This window comes from Crotalus tigris, unplaced genomic scaffold (genome assembly GCF_016545835.1).
Source record: "Crotalus tigris isolate CLP2741 ecotype Arizona unplaced genomic scaffold, ASM1654583v1 scf7180000019759.570773, whole genome shotgun sequence".
Classification (NCBI taxonomy): domain Eukaryota; kingdom Metazoa; phylum Chordata; class Lepidosauria; order Squamata; family Viperidae; genus Crotalus; species Crotalus tigris.
The window spans coordinates 418,579-439,962 of record NW_024097699.1 but is presented as its reverse complement, the minus strand read 5'-3'; the positions used below and the strand labels follow the sequence as shown (position 1 = coordinate 439,962).

General features: G+C 36.9%; 1 protein-coding gene across 5 annotated transcripts in view; it reads right to left on the bottom strand.

The window, feature by feature from the left end:
• Window positions 1-1,674: 1,674 nt before the first annotated feature.
• Window positions 1,675-21,384, bottom strand: part of TTC13 (tetratricopeptide repeat domain 13) — a 30,461-nt gene continuing 10,751 nt past the window's right edge. For 2 of the 5 annotated variants that reach the window (XM_039364409.1, XM_039364410.1), the window contains 16 exons: window positions 21,093-21,203; window positions 19,754-19,836; window positions 19,287-19,428; window positions 18,148-18,322; window positions 17,264-17,420; window positions 14,003-14,133; window positions 13,508-13,640; window positions 12,242-12,334; window positions 10,443-10,526; window positions 9,830-9,914; window positions 6,836-6,945; window positions 5,274-5,409; window positions 4,263-4,342; window positions 3,342-3,420; window positions 2,410-2,489; window positions 1,714-1,825 (listed from right to left, as the gene is read on the bottom strand). In XM_039364409.1, the coding sequence (XP_039220343.1) occupies window positions 1,714-1,825; window positions 2,410-2,489; window positions 3,342-3,420; window positions 4,263-4,342; window positions 5,274-5,409; window positions 6,836-6,945; window positions 9,830-9,914; window positions 10,443-10,526; window positions 12,242-12,334; window positions 13,508-13,640; window positions 14,003-14,133; window positions 17,264-17,420; window positions 18,148-18,322; window positions 19,287-19,428; window positions 19,754-19,836; window positions 21,093-21,203 (1,791 nt within the window). Of the gene's footprint in view, window positions 1,826-2,409; window positions 2,490-3,341; window positions 3,421-4,262; window positions 4,343-5,273; window positions 5,410-6,835; window positions 6,946-9,829; window positions 9,915-10,442; window positions 10,527-12,241; window positions 12,335-13,507; window positions 13,641-14,002; window positions 14,134-17,263; window positions 17,421-18,147; window positions 18,323-19,286; window positions 19,429-19,753; window positions 19,837-21,092; window positions 21,204-21,384 lie in introns of all 5 variants that reach the window. The other 3 variants (XM_039364406.1, XM_039364407.1, XR_005559290.1) reach the window with 3 other exon arrangements.

Below are 21,384 nucleotides of genomic sequence, written 5' to 3'. Positions count from 1 at the left end.
AGAACCGATAAGTCCCTTCTATTAAAGCAGGGGTGTTCAAACTTGGCCCTTTTATGACTCGTGGACTTCAACTCCCAGAATTCCTGAGCCAGCCGTCCTGGCTCAGGAATTCTGGGAGTTGAAGTCCACGAGTCATAAAAGGGCCAAGTTTGAAGGCCCCTGTATTAAAGTGTCGTCTGAGAGGACCGAGGAAGAGAGCTTTTCTTGCCTTGGCATCTGTCCTGTGGAACATCATTGCCCCAGATTTCATATTTGCCTGGGCATCCAGCAATGGTGGTGAACTCTTACAATAGCTATAATGAGCTGATAATGAATTCTGCTGCTGGGGTGATTTTCCGTTTGATTTAAAAAAAAACTTGATTATGGACAGTTTTTATATGTTTGTATATTGGTTTTTAACTTTTTAAAGTTGGATTTTTTTTATTCCCCCCCCCCCCAAGAGCTGCTTAGATGAAATGGATGGCCATGGAAATCAAATTAATAACAGTTCTGTAAATTACAATGAGACTTTCCCCTGATCTTTCTCCAAATGCAAAATGAAAGTCTTGTTATCAAAAATCAGCAGCACAATCTTGAGAAGCAATCAGGGATGCAATCATCAGGGATTTATAGCAATATTCTATTATAGACTCCAGTTCTGATTAACTGTTATCACCTTACAAGAAAAATATATCCTTTCATTGCTTTGAATTATGGGTCTCTTCTTTTCCAATTTCTGTTCTGTGAGGGGAGTAAGAAAAAAACCCCTCAAACTATTTCTATAGGTAATTTCCCCTGGATCCACCTGTTTTCCCCTCCCCCTCACAGAGCAGAGATTGGAGAGGAAAGGATTACAGGAGAATAAGCATGCACACAATGGGAAATACACTTGGCTGTTTGCATAGCACTGGTGGCTGCCAGTGCCAGTGCATTGCTTTTGATGTGTATTCCCCACAGTGTGCCTGTTTCTCTTGTAATTCCTTTCTCCCCAATGAATGTAAATGGAAACATTAATTTCCTTCTTGTTAATTAGCCCAGCGCCAAGGGGAGCATTCCAAAGAGCCAGGGAGTGGTTAGGAGGCAAACAAAAGCTGAAGGTTGTCATTTTGGAGCTAGAAAGCACAGTCATGGTTAGGTGATCTCCCACTTAGCAACCTCTTTGCTTAGCCACAGAATTGCCAGTCTCAACTACTGCTAAACAAGGAGTACCTGTATATACTTCACATATTTTCATAACTATCTTTTATCATCTTGATGCCAAACCAAAAGAGTGGATATTATATTTTTAGAAGGGTACATTTCCTGTAATGGATTGACTCAGAGTAGCAATACTCACAATCAATCAACATTTTCTGAAAGCAAGTATCTGCAATTATTTCAAATATCCTTTTTTCAATTATTTGTATCTTATATTCTTCAATATTCAGAAGCCCTAATGGAACAGAACACGATCTTATACAATTTGGTTCATATTGATTTAAATGGGCTTAAGAACACCTAATTCCACAGAATATCTTTTTAAGTACGTCCAGAGTTATATATAGAAATAAAATCATCATCTTCTCTCCAACAGTTCCAATTACTGACGAGACTTCCATTTTCTACCGCATTTATAAAGATACAAATCTTTGGTTTCCATAAAAATAGTATCAGATCATTTCATGCTCATATCAGAAAAATAAATACCATACAAAAGAGGAAGTCAGTGTTTTTTATTGAGATGTTACATAGCAACTAAAGCCTTTTAAGGCAATGTGATGAATCTGCACTTAATACTTCCATCATAGTTCGTAAAGTCGGAAATGATTCTGATACTAATGGAAGACTCTTGTAGGAAGGTGAAATGCTGAAAATGCAAAATTGCCAAGATTAATAGAAGCTCAGTTCATATTCCTATTTGAAATAAAATTAATAGTTTACATTGTATTACATTTTAAAAATACTTGTTTAATATTTAGATATCAACCTAGACTTCAATGCCTCTTCTGTTTAAGGGACAATTTAAGTTTTAGTTATTAGAATTAATAAAGTAACAGTGAGTTCTAGCCAAAATGGTTCTTATCTCAAAAATTATAAATCTGATTGATTACATTTTTATTAATATTTTGATATATGTGTATGTGTGCATAGGTGTGGTGTATGTATGTGTGTATTTCACATATACAGTATAACAGAATTTTGCTGTATATCCCAATTCAACTTAAGTCAGTCCACAGTTTGATTTATATTCAGTACTGAACTACCTTAATTATATTAAGAACTACTGTTATGAAATGTGATTATTTTAACAATTATTATGTTTATCATGACATCCATATACATGCAGAAAGTTAAGCAGGACCCTTGTATGGTCTGAGGTAGGTGAAACAAAATGATGATTGATAATTCTAATCACTCATGTATACTATAAATCAATATTAATATTTTTACCTTTTCAAATTCAGCCAGTCTTTTGCTACTTTACTGAAGGCTTCTGAACTAGATGCAATCATGGCTTCAAAGTCTACCAACTGGAAAACATTAACAATGAGTTTAAAGATAGAAATGTTTTACCTGTTTATCTCACAGAGGTTGCTATTTTAGCAATTGCAATGCAACATTGGAAATCTAAAGCTGTACAACACAATTCAGAAGAAAATATATTTTAAATTTAAATTTAAAAGCCACGATTATAAATAGAATTGAAATGTATTTAAATGCATTTACATTTTTAAGTCGGTCTACTTATATAACTTCTGTTAAAAGGCCCATTGGAAAGATTATTTATCATATAACTATATCATATACACCATACTGTAGACAATAGCCCGTGTAACAAATATATATATATATATATATATATATATATATATATATATATATATATATATATATATATATATATATATATATACACACACACACACAACTGCATTACCTTTTGATAGCTTTCAATGCTCTTTTAAAGGAAAAATTAAGGAGGTAGAGTAAGTTCACACATTCTGTTATGTCTACCAAAAGCTGAGAGATATAGAAGTACTCCATATATACAGAGTGTGATAGTGAAACGTTGCAAATATAAATGGATCAGGATCAAGCCCCAAGGAGAAACATGCTTCCTTGGAAGTAAATTCCATTTACTACCCCACAGGTATTAAACTATGGTTTCATTTAATGATTTTGTTACACCTCCTTCCATTTTTCTTAGGACTATTCCTAATACAGCACCAAAGAGGCAACCTTTGCAATATTAAAGGTATCCTCAGATAGGATTCAGGATCTGTTAAGGAGCATTTTGGACACAGGAGTAAGATACAGAAACAATACATATGTGGCCAAGAGTCATTCTTGTCTAAATTTAACATAACTTATTCAGAGCGTACCTTTCCTTTAGGAATTTTTCCTGACACTTCCTGTCCACTTGCCATCAGTGCTCCCATGATGATTGAATAACCCACTATACTAAAACAACAACAGCAACAACAATGTTCTTAGTTATAGCATGGAAACCCAGCAAGCTGGCAATGCAGAAAAAACAGCAGGTTTCCCAGCATCACATATTTATTCTACAGCAGGGGTTCTCAACCTTGGCAACTTTAAGACTTGTGGACTTCAATTCCCAGAATTCCTCAGCCAGCTTTGCTGGCTGAGGAATTCTGGGAGTTGAAGTCCACAAGTCTTAAAGTTGCCAAGGTTGAGAACCCGTTCTACAGCTTCTTACAAATAAGAAAGGTAACAAGAAACAATTGACTAAAAACAACCTGCTTTCTCTCTGTAATACTCAACAGATAGAACAAAAGGAGACACAGCCATTTCTTCTACAATTAATTTTCTAGCTGACAGACTCTCACTTACAAATTCCATTAATTGTAAATTGTCAGAATTTGAGAGAATAGCCATCATTAATTCAAGTCTTAATGAGCAAGCAGTGCACAAGTACAAGGAAATTAATTATTTAAGGAGTTGGGGGGGGGTTTCTGTTACATTACTGTTTTCTCTGAATTATCACGTTTGCCACTCACCAGGTTCTTGAAGTTATGTACAAGTAAACATATATATCCAATTACAAGACTACAGCCTACATCAATATAATCTTTCAAAATATTAGAAATCTATTTCTTTTATATTATTTATTTTTATAACCTAGGGTACAGAATGAGAATTGAAATGAAATAAGTAAAATACCAACATTTGCACATATTTAAAACTTGAACGGGCAAACAGAATAATATAACACCATAATTACTTATGTTATTAATAAGATAAACTTGCTTTAAATATTGTACAAGAAGACAGTTACTAACCTGGAACCTCTGGAAAGAGGCATTAAGTTACAGAAGTAGTATAAAACAGACAAGATTAGATTGCATATGACATCTGTCTCCTAAATAAAACAAAATAAAATTTAATTATTTTATTAAATTTATATTCCGCCCATCTTGCTAATATCAGAAACACAATATTTCCCCCCAAAATTAAAGGTGAGGATGAGAATAGGCTTAGAACCACAAATCACAATCTGGCTGACAATCTATGGTTCATTTGAGATCCATTTTTAAAGATGTTTAAGGAAGGGAATTGGAGGTTGGAAATTTCTGCTCATCTTGCCTAGTATTGCCTATTCCAATCTCCTTAAAATCAACCACAAAAATTTTCCCTCAAAGGACACTTTTGGCCTATTTTTCAGATGGGGATAATAGGAAACTTGGCTTGGTTCCTAGAAGCCTTTTACTTTCATTCTTATACTGGAATTCTGAGGGAGGGGGGAACAGAAAAAATGGCTTTCTCTCCTTCCTGTGACTGTTTTTACAATGTAAAATGGTTTTCCTATAGCAGTGGTGGCAAATCTATGGCACGGGTGCCAGAGGCGGCACTCGGAGCCCTCTCTGTGGGCACACGTGCCATTGCCCTAGCCTTGCTTCCCCCTGTGATCCCCTCCTCACCAGCAGCCCTCCTGGAGAAGAGTTGCCCCTGAGCATGGCCCACGTGGAGCAGTGCAGCCAAGGACATGGCAGCCAGGCAGCATTGATGCTGCGGGGGCGCAGGCAGAAGGCGTGGCTGGGCGATCTGCGACAAGCCCTGGAGACAGTGAGTGGCCCTGCGGGCAGGTGGGGTGGGGGCAGGGCAGGGTGTGGAGTGGGGACGGGGGCAGTTTTTGGGCACTCGGTCTCTAAAAGGTGCGCCATCACTGCCCTAGTCTCTGAAACAATGGGAAACTGAACTGAAGCCCCAAGCCCTCAAAGATTGTCTATCAAATCTACTTGAACATTTCTTGTAGACTAGTTTTTTAAAAAAAATAATTAAAAAGACATTACTCTAGGTTCTGCAGACAAAAGATGTATTTTTCCTTTCATAGTTAAATCTTTATAAAGAGCATCTATTTCTGTATGATAAAGTTGTGTTCTTGCTTCTGTTGTCTGTGTCTCAACTGAAAACAAAAGGTTCCCAATCCTGCAAGGTATGTGAGAAAGAGAGTGCTTCAAAAAAAGAAATGACTTCAAACATGTTTAAATATGCATAGCAATGTCAAAATTACTAAAATAACAATACATGACTTTCGCAGAATTCTTTTTACTGTCCAAAAATACCTTTAAATAATTATCCCCAAACCTTGCAACATAGAGACAAAAAAAAAAAAAAAAAGGATAGTAGCAAAGTTTTATGGATTGACATAGCCATGATTTGCGATGGGTGTACTCCAGAAGGGAAAACAGAATATCAGAGCTTTTGCTTGTCAGGCTATCCTATGATTTATTATCATGTTCATGAGCTTTTACACAAAGCTCAAATTTTAGGTTCTTCTTTAATAAAATCAAAGAACAGTTCCAGATTTTAGAAATGTGTTAAAAAATAGCTTCTGTAATTTACTCTATAAATTTTCTATGGTATATTACTGTATAAATTACTATAAAGTAATTTACTTTGCAAAAGCAAAGTCTGCATCATCTATTTTATTTTTTTATTTAAAAAAATAAAGTAAAAGCAATATATTTAAAGAAAAAATAAAGTAAGAGAAAATTAGCGAGTGAATAGTAAAGAAAGAAATCTAGCATTCATTTTAAACAGAACTATTTGTTAATTTGTTTATTTATATATCATATTTCTAAACCGCCCATCTCTCTCAAAGAGTTAATAGGTTACAAACCAGAAATTTGCCAGAACAAAACTAAATTCTAACTTATTCTTCTTTCTGGTTGTGTCAGAAAAGAAAAGAAATGAAAAAAGTAGAAATGCATTAATCACATACTTCGTATAGGATTGTGATCAAATCTTTGAAGAAGGATTTAGTGTCTTATTTATTGAGCATATGGCATATCATACATAGACTAGCAATACATATTAACACTTCACCTAGATTAGCAAAACACAATAAAATATAAATGTTAAAAAGATCTATGTTCAAATACCAATGTCTAGGCCATCAGATACTAGACTGGTATATGCTGTCAGCTTACAGCTGGAGTCTTATTTAAATGCCAACTTATAACCATTTTCTATCAGCAGTCTGCCCTGCTATATACCAATGAACATATACTAGATAATAAAAAAGTCTTTTATAGGTTCAGGTCCATTTGTTGAATAGGAACATTAAAAACAACTGTAGATAATATCTAGTCCACACAATTCTCATGCATAAACGAGAAGTTGAATGGACAGTGGCCTCCTAACAATGTCAGGCTTGAATAAAATGCTAAAAGGTAATTTACGTGACTGTAAAGTAATTAAAGTTCAGAAAATCCAGCTTCACAGACAAATGATAAATTATTTTAGGATCTTTGAAACCTCTCTTGTCTCTGAAACCCAGGCTTTAATTGATTGACATGCTAAGTATAATAAAGATCAGTATATCATAACATAAAAGAAAGACATAAATTACCTGTCTCCTGTTAAAGTAATAGTAAATCCATCATATTCCTTTCCTGGATTTTTGATGCTTGGGACTTTGGTGTGGATGGTAAAACCATCTCTTGTTTTACTATTAAGCTGCTTTAAAAATGCCAAAAGAAATGTTCAAAACAGGCTGAAATGTTCATAGACAATTTACACAAATGTAAATTACAACAATCCCAAAGGGACAGGATTTATTTCTCTAGCTGATGCATCCTCTCAGTGCTAGAATATTTTCACTTCCTATTCCAGAGTTATTTAAAAGAGCAGAGACTTTCCTACGTTAGGACTAGAACAGACATGTCAAACACAAGGCCCAGGGGCCAGATGCGGCCCGCGAAGTGGTTTCATGTGGTCCGCAAAGCCATCCTGGAAACAGTGAGGGAACGGCCCCCACTGCCTTGGCCCTGGCCCAGGCCAGCCGGGAGCCAATGTAAAATTTTGTGGTGGCCATCTATGCTGAAACTATTGAGTCTTAGCTCCACAAGGCCATCTGGAAACAGCGAGGAACCAGCCCCTGCCGTGTTGGCCCCGCCCCCTGGGTGTCACACTTTGTGAGGAATGAAGAAATGCACCATCACTTGGAAGTGGCCAGCAAATGGTCCTCACCTATTTCACATATCCAGCTTGATGGCCTCCAGGGGAGGGGTTTTGGCAGGCAGCGGGGCACTCTCCTCACAGCGCCAAGAAGCTGAACCGGCAGTGCGAATCCAAAAAAAAGCCGATGACACCCAGCCCCCAGCCTGCCCAGTTTCGGCAGGCAGCGGGGTGCTCTCCTCACAGCGCCAAGAGCTGAGCTGGATGGCGCAAATCTGATGAGAAGTGCAATGCTGCCTAGCCCCCAGCCTGCCTAGTTTCAGCAGGGAGCAAGGTTCAAAGCTGGTAAGCTTTGCACCTCCTGGCTCAACCTCTCGGCGCTGTGACGAAAGTGCCCCGTTGTCTGCCGAGACCGGGCAGGCTGGGGGTCGGGTGGCGTCATGCTTGTTTTCGGATTTGCGCCACCTGGTTCAGCCTCTTGGCGCTGTGAGTAGAGCTCCTCACTGCCTGCCGAAACCGCAGGCTGGGCAGCATTGTGCAGGTAACATTGACTCTCACGCTGCTCATGGCATCCCCTCCCCCAGAGCCCACCAAGCCAGATATATGAAGTAGGTGAGGGCCATGTGCTGGCCACTTCCAGGCAATGGTACATTTCTTCATTCCTCACGAAGGGTGACACGTCTCCAGCTGCGTTTCTTGCCTGTTTTTCTCCCTCCCTCATCTCAAATATTTTCCCACCACTCTGTACTTAGGAAGGAAGGAAGGAAAGGGGAGGGAGGGTCTGAGGGAAGTCCTGCCTTAGTCCTGCCCTGCTGTCCTTTCACCATCCCCTTGCCCCCTCCTCCTGACCTATCCTGGGGTCTCCCATCCTATTGTTAAGGAAGCTTTGGATACAAAGCCGGGTCTCCTCTCATGGAGAGAGAATGGGCCTTCCTCTGACTTTGCCCTCATACCCATCATGAGCAACCTGGCTAAGGAGAGCAAGCACAGCAGCAGCAGCCTTGAGGAGGTAAGTGCAACTGGACGCCCCGTTGGGGAAGTGGGGCTGGGCTTGGTGCTGTGGGTGCTCGAGGGCCAGACTGGGCATTTGACCTCTGCTGCCCAGGGCTCTGGGCACTCCACGCCACCATCCAGCCCTCCCTGCATGGCCTGAGAGGAACAGTGAGGCTCCTCCAGTGGACCATGCCTTGGCACTTGCCCTGGTCCCACCCTTCTGCCAGAGACCCTCAGATCTGTCCCACTCCTGCCCAGGCCCCCACAGGTGCCCTTGACGTGAACGATGTAGAGCTGGCCATGCCCACCCAGTAGGCCACACACCCACCCAATAAGCTGCACCCACCCTGGCCACACCCACCCAGCCCCCGAGGGCAACCACAATGCTGATGCGGCCCTCAATGAAATTGAGTTTGACAGCCCTGGACTAGTATCATCCGAGACAAGATACAATTAATGGCTGTAAACCTCATTTAAATACACCCTGCAAGAGACTTCTAGCAAGAGAAATTGCTACCTAAGAAGAAGAAGTAAAGAGAAAAGAAAATAAGCGATCCCATTTAGTTTGGATTTCAACCCCATTTTCTGGCCCTTCCATCATATGTATGTATTATGTTGTCAGTTCAAACGCTTGTGGGAAGAGTGGTCGTTTAGGTACAGACGTATATATTTATTCATTCATCAAATTTATTTGCAGTTCTTCTCCTATCTGATTGTTCCCACATAACGTAAGTTTTGGAAGTGATTTCTTTCTTCCAAGAAAATGTCTTAATTTTTTTAATAAAAAAATCACGATGGATCAGTTAAACAATTATTTGTAATATACAGTAATTATCACATTTCTTATTACTATAAAGCACAACTTTCAGATGTGTGGACTTCAACTCCCGGAATTTCCTAGCCAGCCAGAAAGTCCACACGTCTGAAAATTGCACTTTATAGTAAATAAAAAATGTGATAATTATATTACATCTGAAGTTGCTGAGGTTGAGAAACACTGATATAAAGCCCAAAAAAACCAGTCAAAAGAGATAACGTTAATGATATACAAGTTAAAAACAGATTACAAATATTAAGTTATGGTGCTCAGAATATTGACATCCAATTTAAATAAATTCTAGAGGAAAAGAATGGCTTGACAATAATATCTATATGCTTCTAATTTTATTTTCAATATAATCCTAGATATATTTGGCAACACAACTCTCCATAACATGATGTGCAAAATCTTGCCTCAGAATCTGGCGTTTTATATTACAGTATTTTGTAGGAAGATGAGATTCATGCATCTTCTTTTCCTCGGCTGTTATAATACAAACCAAATGCAAAACACAGCCAATATGAGATAATATGACAATTTAATTATAACATTATGGGTAATTTTTAATTTCTACACTATTATATTTGACCTAATTTCTAATATTAATAAAAACAGGCTAAAGAGAAAAAATACCTTCATAATTGGAAGAAGATCTTCTACCTTATGTACCTGCTCCAATGCTTCACGAACTTCCAATAGTTCTTTATGGTTATTAGCACTAAAATAGATTTTAGAACAATTTCAGTTAAAATAAATTTTAGCACAATTTCAGTTAAATATTTCATCATTAGATTCTATTAATTAAGCATGGAAACAGGATATGTCATAAAATAGTTCTCTGATTATCTGATTTTTATTACTAAACCAGTTTTTTACACTTTTAATACACAGATCTTGCATTCATTAATTTTTCTCCATATTTTTCCATATACTTTATTTAGGTGGTCTTTTCTTTTTGGCCAATCTCAAAATATTTTTTTCATTTTCTGCCCTGTTCTTTTCTCTCTCTCTTTCTACCCCATTGTCTAAAATTCACTGAGTCCTGATATTTGCATATGTGCTCTTGCAACTAAGTCTTTGCTCTCTAACAGTTTGCTTTTTTTTCATCATATTTATCTCACTTTATTCAGATTATAAACATACAGCCAGAATACATGTATTCATATATACACATATAGGGCATCTCACTTGAAATGTTTTATAAATAACAAAAATCACTATAAAATTACATGAAAAAAATGTGTACCTATGATAAACAAGGATCCTGTCTTTGATAAAATGAAGTATCTTGTCAAAATAGTCTGTGTATCTCATGTTAATAACCTGGCCCCTGTAGATACAAATATTTTTTTAAAAATGGATATTAAAGAGAGATTAAAGAGATAATCATTCATACATGAATAATTAAAGAATATGCACAATTTTTATATATAACACTGTCATTATAAACTATGCTCTCAAGAGATTTTTCCCCAATACCTACGGTACTTGCTATAAAATCTAGAGTATATGAACAATAAAATACATTACATATTACAAAACTCACTTTTATTTTATTCTTAATCATCACCACATATGAATTAAGGGTGTACAGTAATATGGTAAGAGGAGAAAATTATGACAATTATATTATACATTTATCAAATTCATAAAATGAATGAATGTAAGTTTATTCTTCATGTATATTAAATTTGTAATATAAACGCAAGTTATATATAATCATTAACAATATTTAATTTATAAGAGAAGTCTCTTTTGCAATGAGCTTTACTCCTAGGTAATGTATTTTAATAATGTAGTGTTTGAATTCTAAACAGTGTGAACAACATTAAGCTATTTAATCTCTGAACAGTTTTCAACTTATCTTGAAAGAACCAATCCTAATCAACCCTAACCCTAACCCTTTGGTTGACAGATCACAATTTGGAGTTCAACCAAGATGCTTTACAGATAACTGAAAGATTACCCCTCGCCCCCCCCCCCCAAAAAAAAACCCTCTCAAGGGATTTATTTATTTCCAGAATGATTCTACTCCATTCCAGGTGACTCTGGACAGTTTTATAAATTAAACTATTGTACAAAGTAAAACAGCAAACATTCAGGAAGCAAAATCCTTCTGTCCGTATACTCTGTAACTCATGGCCAAACCACGAGTGATCTCCTTCCCTCCCTCCATTGAAAGGTAGCGCCCTTCCACTCAGAATCAAAGATGAAAGGTATTCAGCATCAAAATGGCTGAACATCATAGCCACTCAGTGCAGGCAACTGAAAAAGTATCTTTCTGAAAGATCATAAAACCAGATTAAACCAGATAGAAGCATTGTATTATACCTGATAAATAAAATTAGTTTAGACCACCCATAAGCAATAATTCCACACAGTCATGGGATGTTAGATAGTTTTTTTGTACTAGATGGATTATACTTACAAAACGCAAAAATTTTCTGGTCTCCTTCAAACTACTCCCCCAAATAAGCAAAGCAAGTGAAAGCAAATACTTCTCATTCTAGGAAAAGTTTGCCAGCCTATGAATATAAACCTCAGTCGAAACACCTGTAATTGACCATAGTGTAGCCTGTACTTTCCTGCCTGCACTTCTCTGGGGATTCTCCAGCGTGGACTCCTGTTTCATTTTGGACGAGAAATGGGGACATACAATGATGAAATTATTCTTAGCATGGCGAGGACCTGTTGAGGCATTATTCTATAGAGAAACTATTACTATTTTAGGAGCTACTCTAGGTTTCGATATAGAAAAAATTACAACCTCATTTGGGAGTAGAAAGCACTTTCGAAATACATGAGGATTATTTATTTGACTCCAGAATAACATACAGTAGTTATTGTACCTCTTGATCCTCTGGAGAAAGGAAGGGGCTATATTTTGTTTTACAATATATTAAATAATAAAATATAGTAAAAAGAAAAGCATGTCAGGCCAGTTTAAAAATCCTAATGTTTATATTGTGAATTAAGTTCATAAAATAGAATACATGATTCTGCCACAACTTCTGAAGCAAACAAGATTTTACTAAAACATCATACCTGATAAGATTGATGTGATTATTAAAACCTCTACTAAGACTTTGAGCTGGTATTTGGTCTAACCATAGCACTGGCTGGTCTGGATCAGCTATCCTGCAAAAGACACACAGTATTAATCCCATTAAAGATGAATTAGCTCTATCAATTCAAATCCAATTTGACACTTTTATTGCTTCTTTCCAACTACAATATTGAGCTGGCTTCTAGACTGGGCTGTATGAGATTAAATTAGAGAGCAAAATAGTTATTGGTGCTCTTATAAGTTTAAGCCATTATAGAGTTAATCAACAGCTGATCATGACTGGGGACATAAAACAACCTAACTATAAATCATGAATGAAACCCAAATGTCTCATCTAGCTCCTCTCCATTGCCCTCCAATGGTTTCTTTAGGTTTTTTTATGAGGTTTTAGCTTGACTTCTTCCCACCACTAACAAAAGGGGAAAAAATTAAATCAAGCTGTGGGTGCAAAAGAACTGGAAACTAAATAAATCCTGAAAATGCCAACATGCTCAGCATAGAAAAGCACCAGCTAAGGGAGAAATCAGTTGGTTCAACTGAGTGCATTCATAAGCATAAACTTGTTATATTGCTAAAACAGTATTATCCTATAAGAATAATCTTGCTGGAGCCAACGGGAGTTTATTTTAGTACAAATTCAGTGTTCCACAGTGGCAACTAATGACTTCTAGGAAGCCCACAATTATGAGGGTATTACTTCTCTATCTCTGCTTCCCTGAGACTGATTTTCAGAACCCCGCTGCTTCTAGTTCTAGAATAATTTGATAAATCTCTACAATGGCCCTTTTCTAAGCTAAAGAACTCTAAACTATGCAATCTTCCCCCAAGAAGATTGAAAATCTCATTGTCCTTTAATCTGTCTCTTTTCTGAATCCTTTCCATTTCTTTTTGAGGTGCACCAACCAGAACTAATGAAATAGAAACCACGCAGAGATCAGGTAAGGTAATTTTCTCAGTCTACTGCATCTTTACTTTTACAAAGCTTAGCTAGAATTCCTGATGGTGATAATCAGCAAAATCCATGAGGATGAATTTATTATATTTTAAGACTGTAGAAACTGTTTGGAAGGGCACTTTGCAAAACATCGCTACATCTCTCAAAAGTTTGGTGAGGCCCATTTCTGGTCTTCCAGGAATGTCTGTGCATTACACTGAAGATGCTTCCCTTGTGACTGCCCCACTTCACCGCAGCACCTTTCCAAATAGTTTGCACATCCCTAATCAATGTTCTTCTCCTTTATTACCGTCTCCATTTCACAGCAATGTCGAACATATCTCTCCATTGCATCAGCTTGGTTTTTCCATTCATCCGCACCTTTGAGTTTACCCAAGTTCGCTGTACAGCTTGCATTACTTCTAGCACCGCTAGCCCCATTGCTGAAGGACAAACAAAGTAGGCATGAGTTCAGCCCACTCACATTTATTCTCTTCATATACTGAATTGCACCATTTCATGAAACTCAGGCCTGCTGTGTTCAGTGAGTTTAACGTTCAGCTCAGATTGTAATTTAAGCGAAACAATGAAATAAAGGATAGCTGGTGTTGGATATCACTGGACATAGCTGTCTAAATAGATTTGATACATAGAAATGACAGTTTGTAAATACTTGAGTATTTTTGCATAATCTCTGAATGAAGTGCACTACAAGTTGGAAGAAAGTATGTTTTATAGTTTTTAAAATAGACAACTGTGATCATAGCGAGAGAAATGATATTCGGATTATATTTTCCTAGCTTACCTCTATGCATTCTCTTGTTTGGAAGAAATCCAACAGTCTCATATTGCATTAATGAACCCAAATGATTAGCTACACATATCATTTCTTGCACTGAGGACTTATAGTTTTCAAATTTGTGAAGCTGCACATCTCTAAAATTATAACAGAGTTTACATTAAATATCAAGAGGGTTTCTATGAAGTCATAAACAGATAGTAAATATTAGGAATTAACCACATTAGAAACAAGGTGCAAGGCCACTGTCACCAAACCATTCTCTCTGCAATCATTTGAACTTACAACAGTGCTGAACAAGTGGTATTTGCAACTGGTCTTCATACTTATGATAGTTGCAGAGACCCCACGGTTATGAAATCATGATCTGAGCATTCAGTGATTGGCTTGCCATTATCACGTTGTGGTGTCCCACAGTCACATGACTGCCATTTGCAACCTTCACTGCTGGCTTTTGACAAGCAAAGTCAATGGGAAAACCAGCAGGCGGTAGCAAATGGCAACCACATGATGTTGCACTTAATGACATCAGAAGATTTGCTTAACAACAGCAACTGGAAGTGTTAGAACTGCTGCTGCTAAGCAATGCAGTCATATGACATTGTGCTTTAGGACCATATCGTCATTTAGCAATGGAAATTCCAGTTCCAATTACTGTCATTAAGTGGGGATTGCCTGTGTATTAATAATTGTCTAGCTAGACAGTTCAGTACTGTTATTTGAGATTGTTTCTTTACCAACAGGATCTTGCTTCCTCCTGCACACTAAAGGAATTTCAACAGCCACACATTCTTCCAACAAGCATGCAAAGCCCTTAAATTTCAAATGCCATGTTGCTGCCAATAGATAAGAAGCTGCTTGAAAAACATTTTCACAAGTTCTGAATTACAGAATGTCAGCTTGTTTTCTACGGTTTCATCAGCAGGTTATAGATCAAGGTGTGTGTGTGTGTGTGTGTGTGTGTGTGTGTGTGTGTGTGTGTGTGTAGACATATATATAGATATACACCCACATATAATTATGTGAAAAAGAAAGTATACCCCATTGAAATGTTTGGATTTTTCAATATATTACAACATAGAGATATTTGATCTTCATTTCAACAATACTAATACATGGATAAAATGTATTAGTATATATATCATGCACCATTTACATTGTGTAGACTAATTTAAATAAACATAAATGCAGATTCTGCACGTGGACAAAGTAAGTACACCCTTACGTTAAATACCTAAAATTAGAATCAAGTGAACCAGATCAGATGCAAATCATTAGAAACAATCTGTGGGGAGCCTGTCTCATTTAAATTTCAGACAATTAGGCTTGATTTGCACTTTGTTGCTGAAGTGTGTGGTATCACCACACTTCAATCAAAAAGACTGAGGTCTTCAGAAAGAAGGTTGTAGATGCCTAGAAGTCTGGGAAGGGAACAGAAAGACCGCCAAACAACTGGACATCAATCATTCCACTATCCAAAAACTTTCATCTGCAAGTAAAAATGATTTCAAATAATGACCAATCCGTCAGGTCATCCCAGCAAGTTCAGCCTGTGAGCAGAAGGAAAGATGCTGAAATAAGTCTCTAAGTAGAATTTCATTATGTAATCCTATGGATAAACCTTGTCACTACTGATGTCAAGATACCTAAGTCTAGAAAGAAGCTGTACAAATTAGATCTACATTGGAGGTCTGCCAAGAAGAAATCTTTGCTGCCCAGAAAGAACACCAAGACAAGACTGAAGCTTGCTCATGAAAAAGTTATGCAAAGACCAGGACTTCTGGAATAATGCACTGTGGACAGAAAGGCAAAGGTAGATTTATTTAGCCACAGTACAAAAACATGTTTGGTGAAAACAAAAGAGAGCGTTTTACTAGAAAAACTACTACCGTATATTCTGGCATATAGGGCGACCCAGCGTATAAGACGACCCCCGAGTTCGACGCCAGGTCGCAAGATGAATGACACCGAGTCACATGCCTAGAAAGTCGTCTTATACGCCGGAAACTACCGGTATTTCCGGCGTATAAGACGATCGACGCTGAGTCGCATGCCTAGAAAGTCGTCTTATACGCCAGGAACTACCTTATTTCCGGCATATAGGAAAACTCAGCGTATAAGACGACCCCCGAGTTCGACGCCGGGTCGCAAGATGATTGACACCGAGTCACATGCCTAGAAAGTCGTCTTATACGCCGGAAACTACCAGTATTTCTGGCGTATAAGATGATCGACGCTGAGTCGCATGCCTAGAAAGTTGTCTTATACGCCAGGAACTACCTTATTTCCGGCGTATAAGACAACTCAGCCTATAAGACGACCCCCGAGTTCGGAGGCTTATTTAACGCTCTCAAAAGTCATCTTGTACGTCAGAATATACGGTAACTGTACAGCGTGGTAGTGGAAACGTTAACAATTTGGAGCTGCTTTGCTGTTTCAGGGCCTGGGCAGCTCCCCCTCATAGAATCCACAATGAATCCTTTATTGCAGCAGAAGGTGCCTGAGGATAATTTGAGACCATCTGTCAGAAGACTGAAGCTCAACATAAAGTGGACCTTGCAACATGACAAGTGTCCTAAACATTCCAGCAAATTCACCAAGGAATGTCTAGGGGAGAAAAAAAGAAATGGTGGGTTCTGGAATGGCCAAAACTAAACTCAACCTAAATCAAAGATGCTGTGGGGTGATTTAAAATAGGCGATCTAGCAAAGAAGCCCCTCAAATATCACATAGCTTACAAAATAACTCCCAGTTCAATTCCAGAGACTGTAGACCATTGTTTCACAGCCTTGGCAGCTTGAAGATGTCTGGACTTCAACTCCCAGAAACACTGCTGTAGATAGTTATAAGAAATGCCAATTGGAGTTGTTTTTGCCAAAGGGGGAAATTCCAGCATTAAGACTAAGAGTGTACTCACTTTTTCCACAGAAGGAAATGCCGTATCTGTTGTTTGTTCAATAAATGATTGCAAAATCAATTTTTCATAGTTTTACGTTTTGAATTTCTAAAGTTATTGACACAATTTATTTTGGAAATAAGGAATTGCAGCTACTATTGCTTTGGTAAAATTGTATTAAATTGAGCAAGACTGGAAAAAAGAACATTTCAAATTCTTCCTAGATTTTACATGAAACAGAAAACCATGGAATTTGACAAGTTTGTTTTTTTTAAAAAAGTATACATAAAGACATACGCCAGTTGCTCTAAATTAAACATTTAAACATTTTCAGCATAGCCTGGTAAGAAAATAGCACTTTAGTCACTCACTTTATATTTGGTTGTAAGCCTGGCTGTTCTTCATAGTCTTCTATCAAAAAAGGAAGATTCTTGACCCAGTGATCTTTAAACTTTCCAGGAAGATCTGCATCTATGTTGTATTCCGTAACTGGAATATCAAGATGTGCATGGAGATAGCGAGAATATTCTGTGGAGAAAATAAGATACATTTTCCCTAATAAACTCTCCAAAATACTTCCACATAAAATTCAGTTAACGTATCCCCCTATCCCTCAAAAGAAAATTAAAGTAAAGCAATATAGTTCATACTCATTTTATTAATATCTTATGCCATATTTGGATATTTTCCCCAAACAATAGGACTGTTATTTTTCAAGTGGCAGACAGTTTTACACAGTTGGCAAGCAACTAACCCCTTGCATGATTTGTGAAGATCACACAGCTGCTAGTGGTGGTTCTCCACTCAAAATGTACTTCTATAGCCAAGCTTTTTAACATGTTTTAGCTTCCTTTCATCTATGTTAATAATTTCAATTGTCTTAAACTGTTTTATCTGCTTTGGAGGTTTTGTCAATCGCTTGGTCTTTGAAATAAAAAAGTTGAACAATTGCAGTAATACAAATTTCTAAGTAAAATATCCCATACATGGAGAAAATATTTAAAAAATGGCCAGAAGATGATTTCATTTCTCTGCTAGTTAAGTTCTTTATTACAGTCAATGATCAGAAATCTGTTCAGTTGACAAAGTAATTAAACCATTTATATTTCAAGTAAAATAAAATACAAACATAAAACTAACTAGATCGCTGAGGCAAACAAGGAATATCTTTTCTTTTCAAAAAAAGAAAAATCCAGTGTTTAAGTATACAGAGATTTGTGTGAAAATATTAATTATATTGTTATCAGCAACTTACCCCTAAGGTATTTCACTTTTAGATATTCTGTACTGGCTGTTTGACCAGGCAAGGGATCATTTAGCATAACTTTAGTCTGAGCTTTGATTCCTTCATAAAACTGGCCCATGGCAACATGACTGAGTCCTTTCATGTACTGACATGCTTCATTATATGGCTCTATTTGAAGACACCTCTAGAACGATGAAAAGGGAAAATAAATCTAAGACATGAGTAACAGTTCAAATCCATCAAGTTCAATTTTTCAGATTTTTTTTTTAGAAAAGGGTTTTTTTTCTCCAGGAAGCTACTTCAACAAGGCTGGTTTTCTGTTCACTAAGTTTTTTATACATAATTGTAGATCGCTTGGCTCCAGGGGACCTTAAGGAGTATCTCCTCCAGGCAGAACATGCATAGTCTATACATGAAGGGGAGAAATGATGGCGGTCCCATCATTTCTCCCCTTCATGCACATACCACCCCATACAAAGGGAAAGAGAATATGGATACAGAGGCACACCTTCTCTGTTAAGGCTCTACACTCTGGGGTAGGTCAGGTTGGAGTTGTTTGAGTGGCATTTAGGAATTGGGTTATGCTTCCGCAGTCCAGGCTGAGCTACATACAGTATAGAAATGCCAAATCGGTGCCTGGAGTCTATCAGGGTCTGGATGAAATAAAACAAACTGAGATCCTACCCAGAAAGATTTGTTATCTGTCAGTAAACGTCTGGGCAATCTGGTGGCATTGGTCCCAGTATTTACCTGGTGGGATTGTGCTCCGTTTGAAAGAGGTTATTTTTTGACTTCGGGTTCTTTTGGAACCACAGCTCTTTCTTACCTGGCAGAATAAAGCCATGGCTAGAAAAGCCCTGGCCCAGTTCCACCTTGTACATTACTCATAGCTCCAAGTAGACTAAGATGCCTTAGTGACAGTAACTCACACTTGATCACTACTTGGCTAGACTACCGTGATGCGTTCTCTATGAAGATGCCTTTGGAGATGCACCAGTAGCTGCAGCCAGATTGATTACAAGTCGAATACAATAGTGCAGGATGACATCAATGTTGTTTCTTATAACCCTTTGCAGATTCTCCAAAGAGATGTTATAAACAAACATGACAGAACTTTCATAACATGCTCCAGTTTTGCCAGTGTTTACCTTAAAGTTTTTCAAGGCTTCATCCAAGCTTCCATGATGATAAAATGTATTGCCCTTCAGTTGTATCGTCTGGACATGATTTTGATTAAGCATCAATGCCTTCTGAAAATTCTCCGCTGCAGCTTCAAAGTTACCAAGTTCTCTAATTATTTTATTGAGCAATTAGATAAAAAAGCAATAGCAAATTAGTACTTTTATCCAGTCAATTTTTAAAATGAGATTTATTAAAATAGGACTTAAAGTAATCAATATTATGATTATTAAAGTTATAGGTTCATGACAAAATGTTTGACAGAAAAGCTACTATAATATTTGAGACATCTAGAAAGCTTTGCACCCTTGCTCAAAAATGTCCCTTTCCATAAACCCAATTTGTGAATGTTTTATTTGTTTGTTTGTGGGTTTTTTTGTGCTATGCATATTTGATAGAGAAACATTAAAGTTAAGAGAATTTTGAAGCTGCTTACCGATAAGCCTGGCCCAGACTTTTATAGGCATCTATGAAATCTGATTTCTGCTTCAGGACTTCTTTAAATATTTCAATAGCTTCCTGTGAAAAGCACGAAACTGAACTATTCTATTTACCTTTTAGAATGAGTATATACATATTGGATGAAAGATCTGGACAACAACTTACTGACAGGAATTATTAGGAAGATTATGATTCCTGTTATAGACTACATATAAATTAGTTTTAATATAAAGCAAAAAAATTTCAAAATATTTGTTCTTTTAGAGCCTGTGTGAAGCTATATCATGCAAGCACTCTAAGGCACATTACAAGACTAGTAGTGTCTATCATGTAGTTTAGCAACCACATGGCAAACTTAACAAAGAACTAAAATTAGACAACAGCTAATTGATAAAAAGATACAGACTTCTAAATTTATCTGTCAGAAATACTTTAATGGCATACCTCAGGCAAAAAAATAGGGATGACAACTTGGCCTTTTTTTAAAAAAATGGTATAATAATTCTCAGGCACAAATTAAAATAATTATTGAAATTTCAGATGTCTTCCATTTTAATTCCTAACCATGCTGCAAGTAATATAGTTAAATATAAAGCAGGACAGCCAGGACTAATGAGAGCATTTTCAAGCTCATTAAGTACAATGAAGGAAAATAAGACAGCCTGCCTTTAATCAGCTTGTTCAGTGACAGAGGTTTCAATGGTTTGTAAAGAGGAAAGATACTGAGGACATTACAATAATCAGTTAACAGAAAACAGAAAGCAAAATAAAAGTCTAGACCAAGTTAAGTGACAAATGACAAAAATAAATGACATTAAAATACTCCTATATATGATAACAAGCATTCTTTATCCTCAGATAAATTTGCAAAGATGAATACAGATAATTCAGTATTAAACACTAGACGACAGAGTTCAAGATCAGAATATGCACTGGGAAACATGAGGTTCCAGGTTCAGCCCTAGGATTTCCAGGATATATGAACTCAAGAAATATTAGGAAAATACTTAGAAGAAACAAGAATTGGGTTGATATAGACTAAGTCATGGTTTGTGTTAATCATGATGTTGAAAAATTTATTGTAATCTGGTCCTCATGTAGTATTAAGGCAAAGCCAAATAAATCAAATTATGGCTTAGTAATTAGTTATTCAGTCACTGACTTTTGGAAAAAACAACAACAATGGACTAAATTAAGCATTGGTATGACTAGATATAAAAACAGGTCTGTTTGTCTGTTTATTTTTCTACCCCAATCATTCCCAATCAAACCCACCTGAATAGTATAATTGCAACTTTTTGCATTTTTGAAAACATAGGATAGGAATTCCATACCTTTAGAAGCCCTCTATGAAAAAAGGATAAACCTTTGTAAAGCATAACAACAGGTTGGTTTTTGTTCAACTCAAGAGAGTTTTGAAAATCCTCATTGGCTGTTGCATAGTCCTATTGCAGAAAAAATAGCTTTCATGAAATAGAGAAAAATTCTAGAACCTATCCAAAATATATCATGTAATACTTATATTACGACTTACACAATATTAATTCTTAAAACAGAAGCACAACTACCAATCACACACCAACTAGGCAAAATTAAATTAGATTTTCTTAATATAAGATCTGCTGA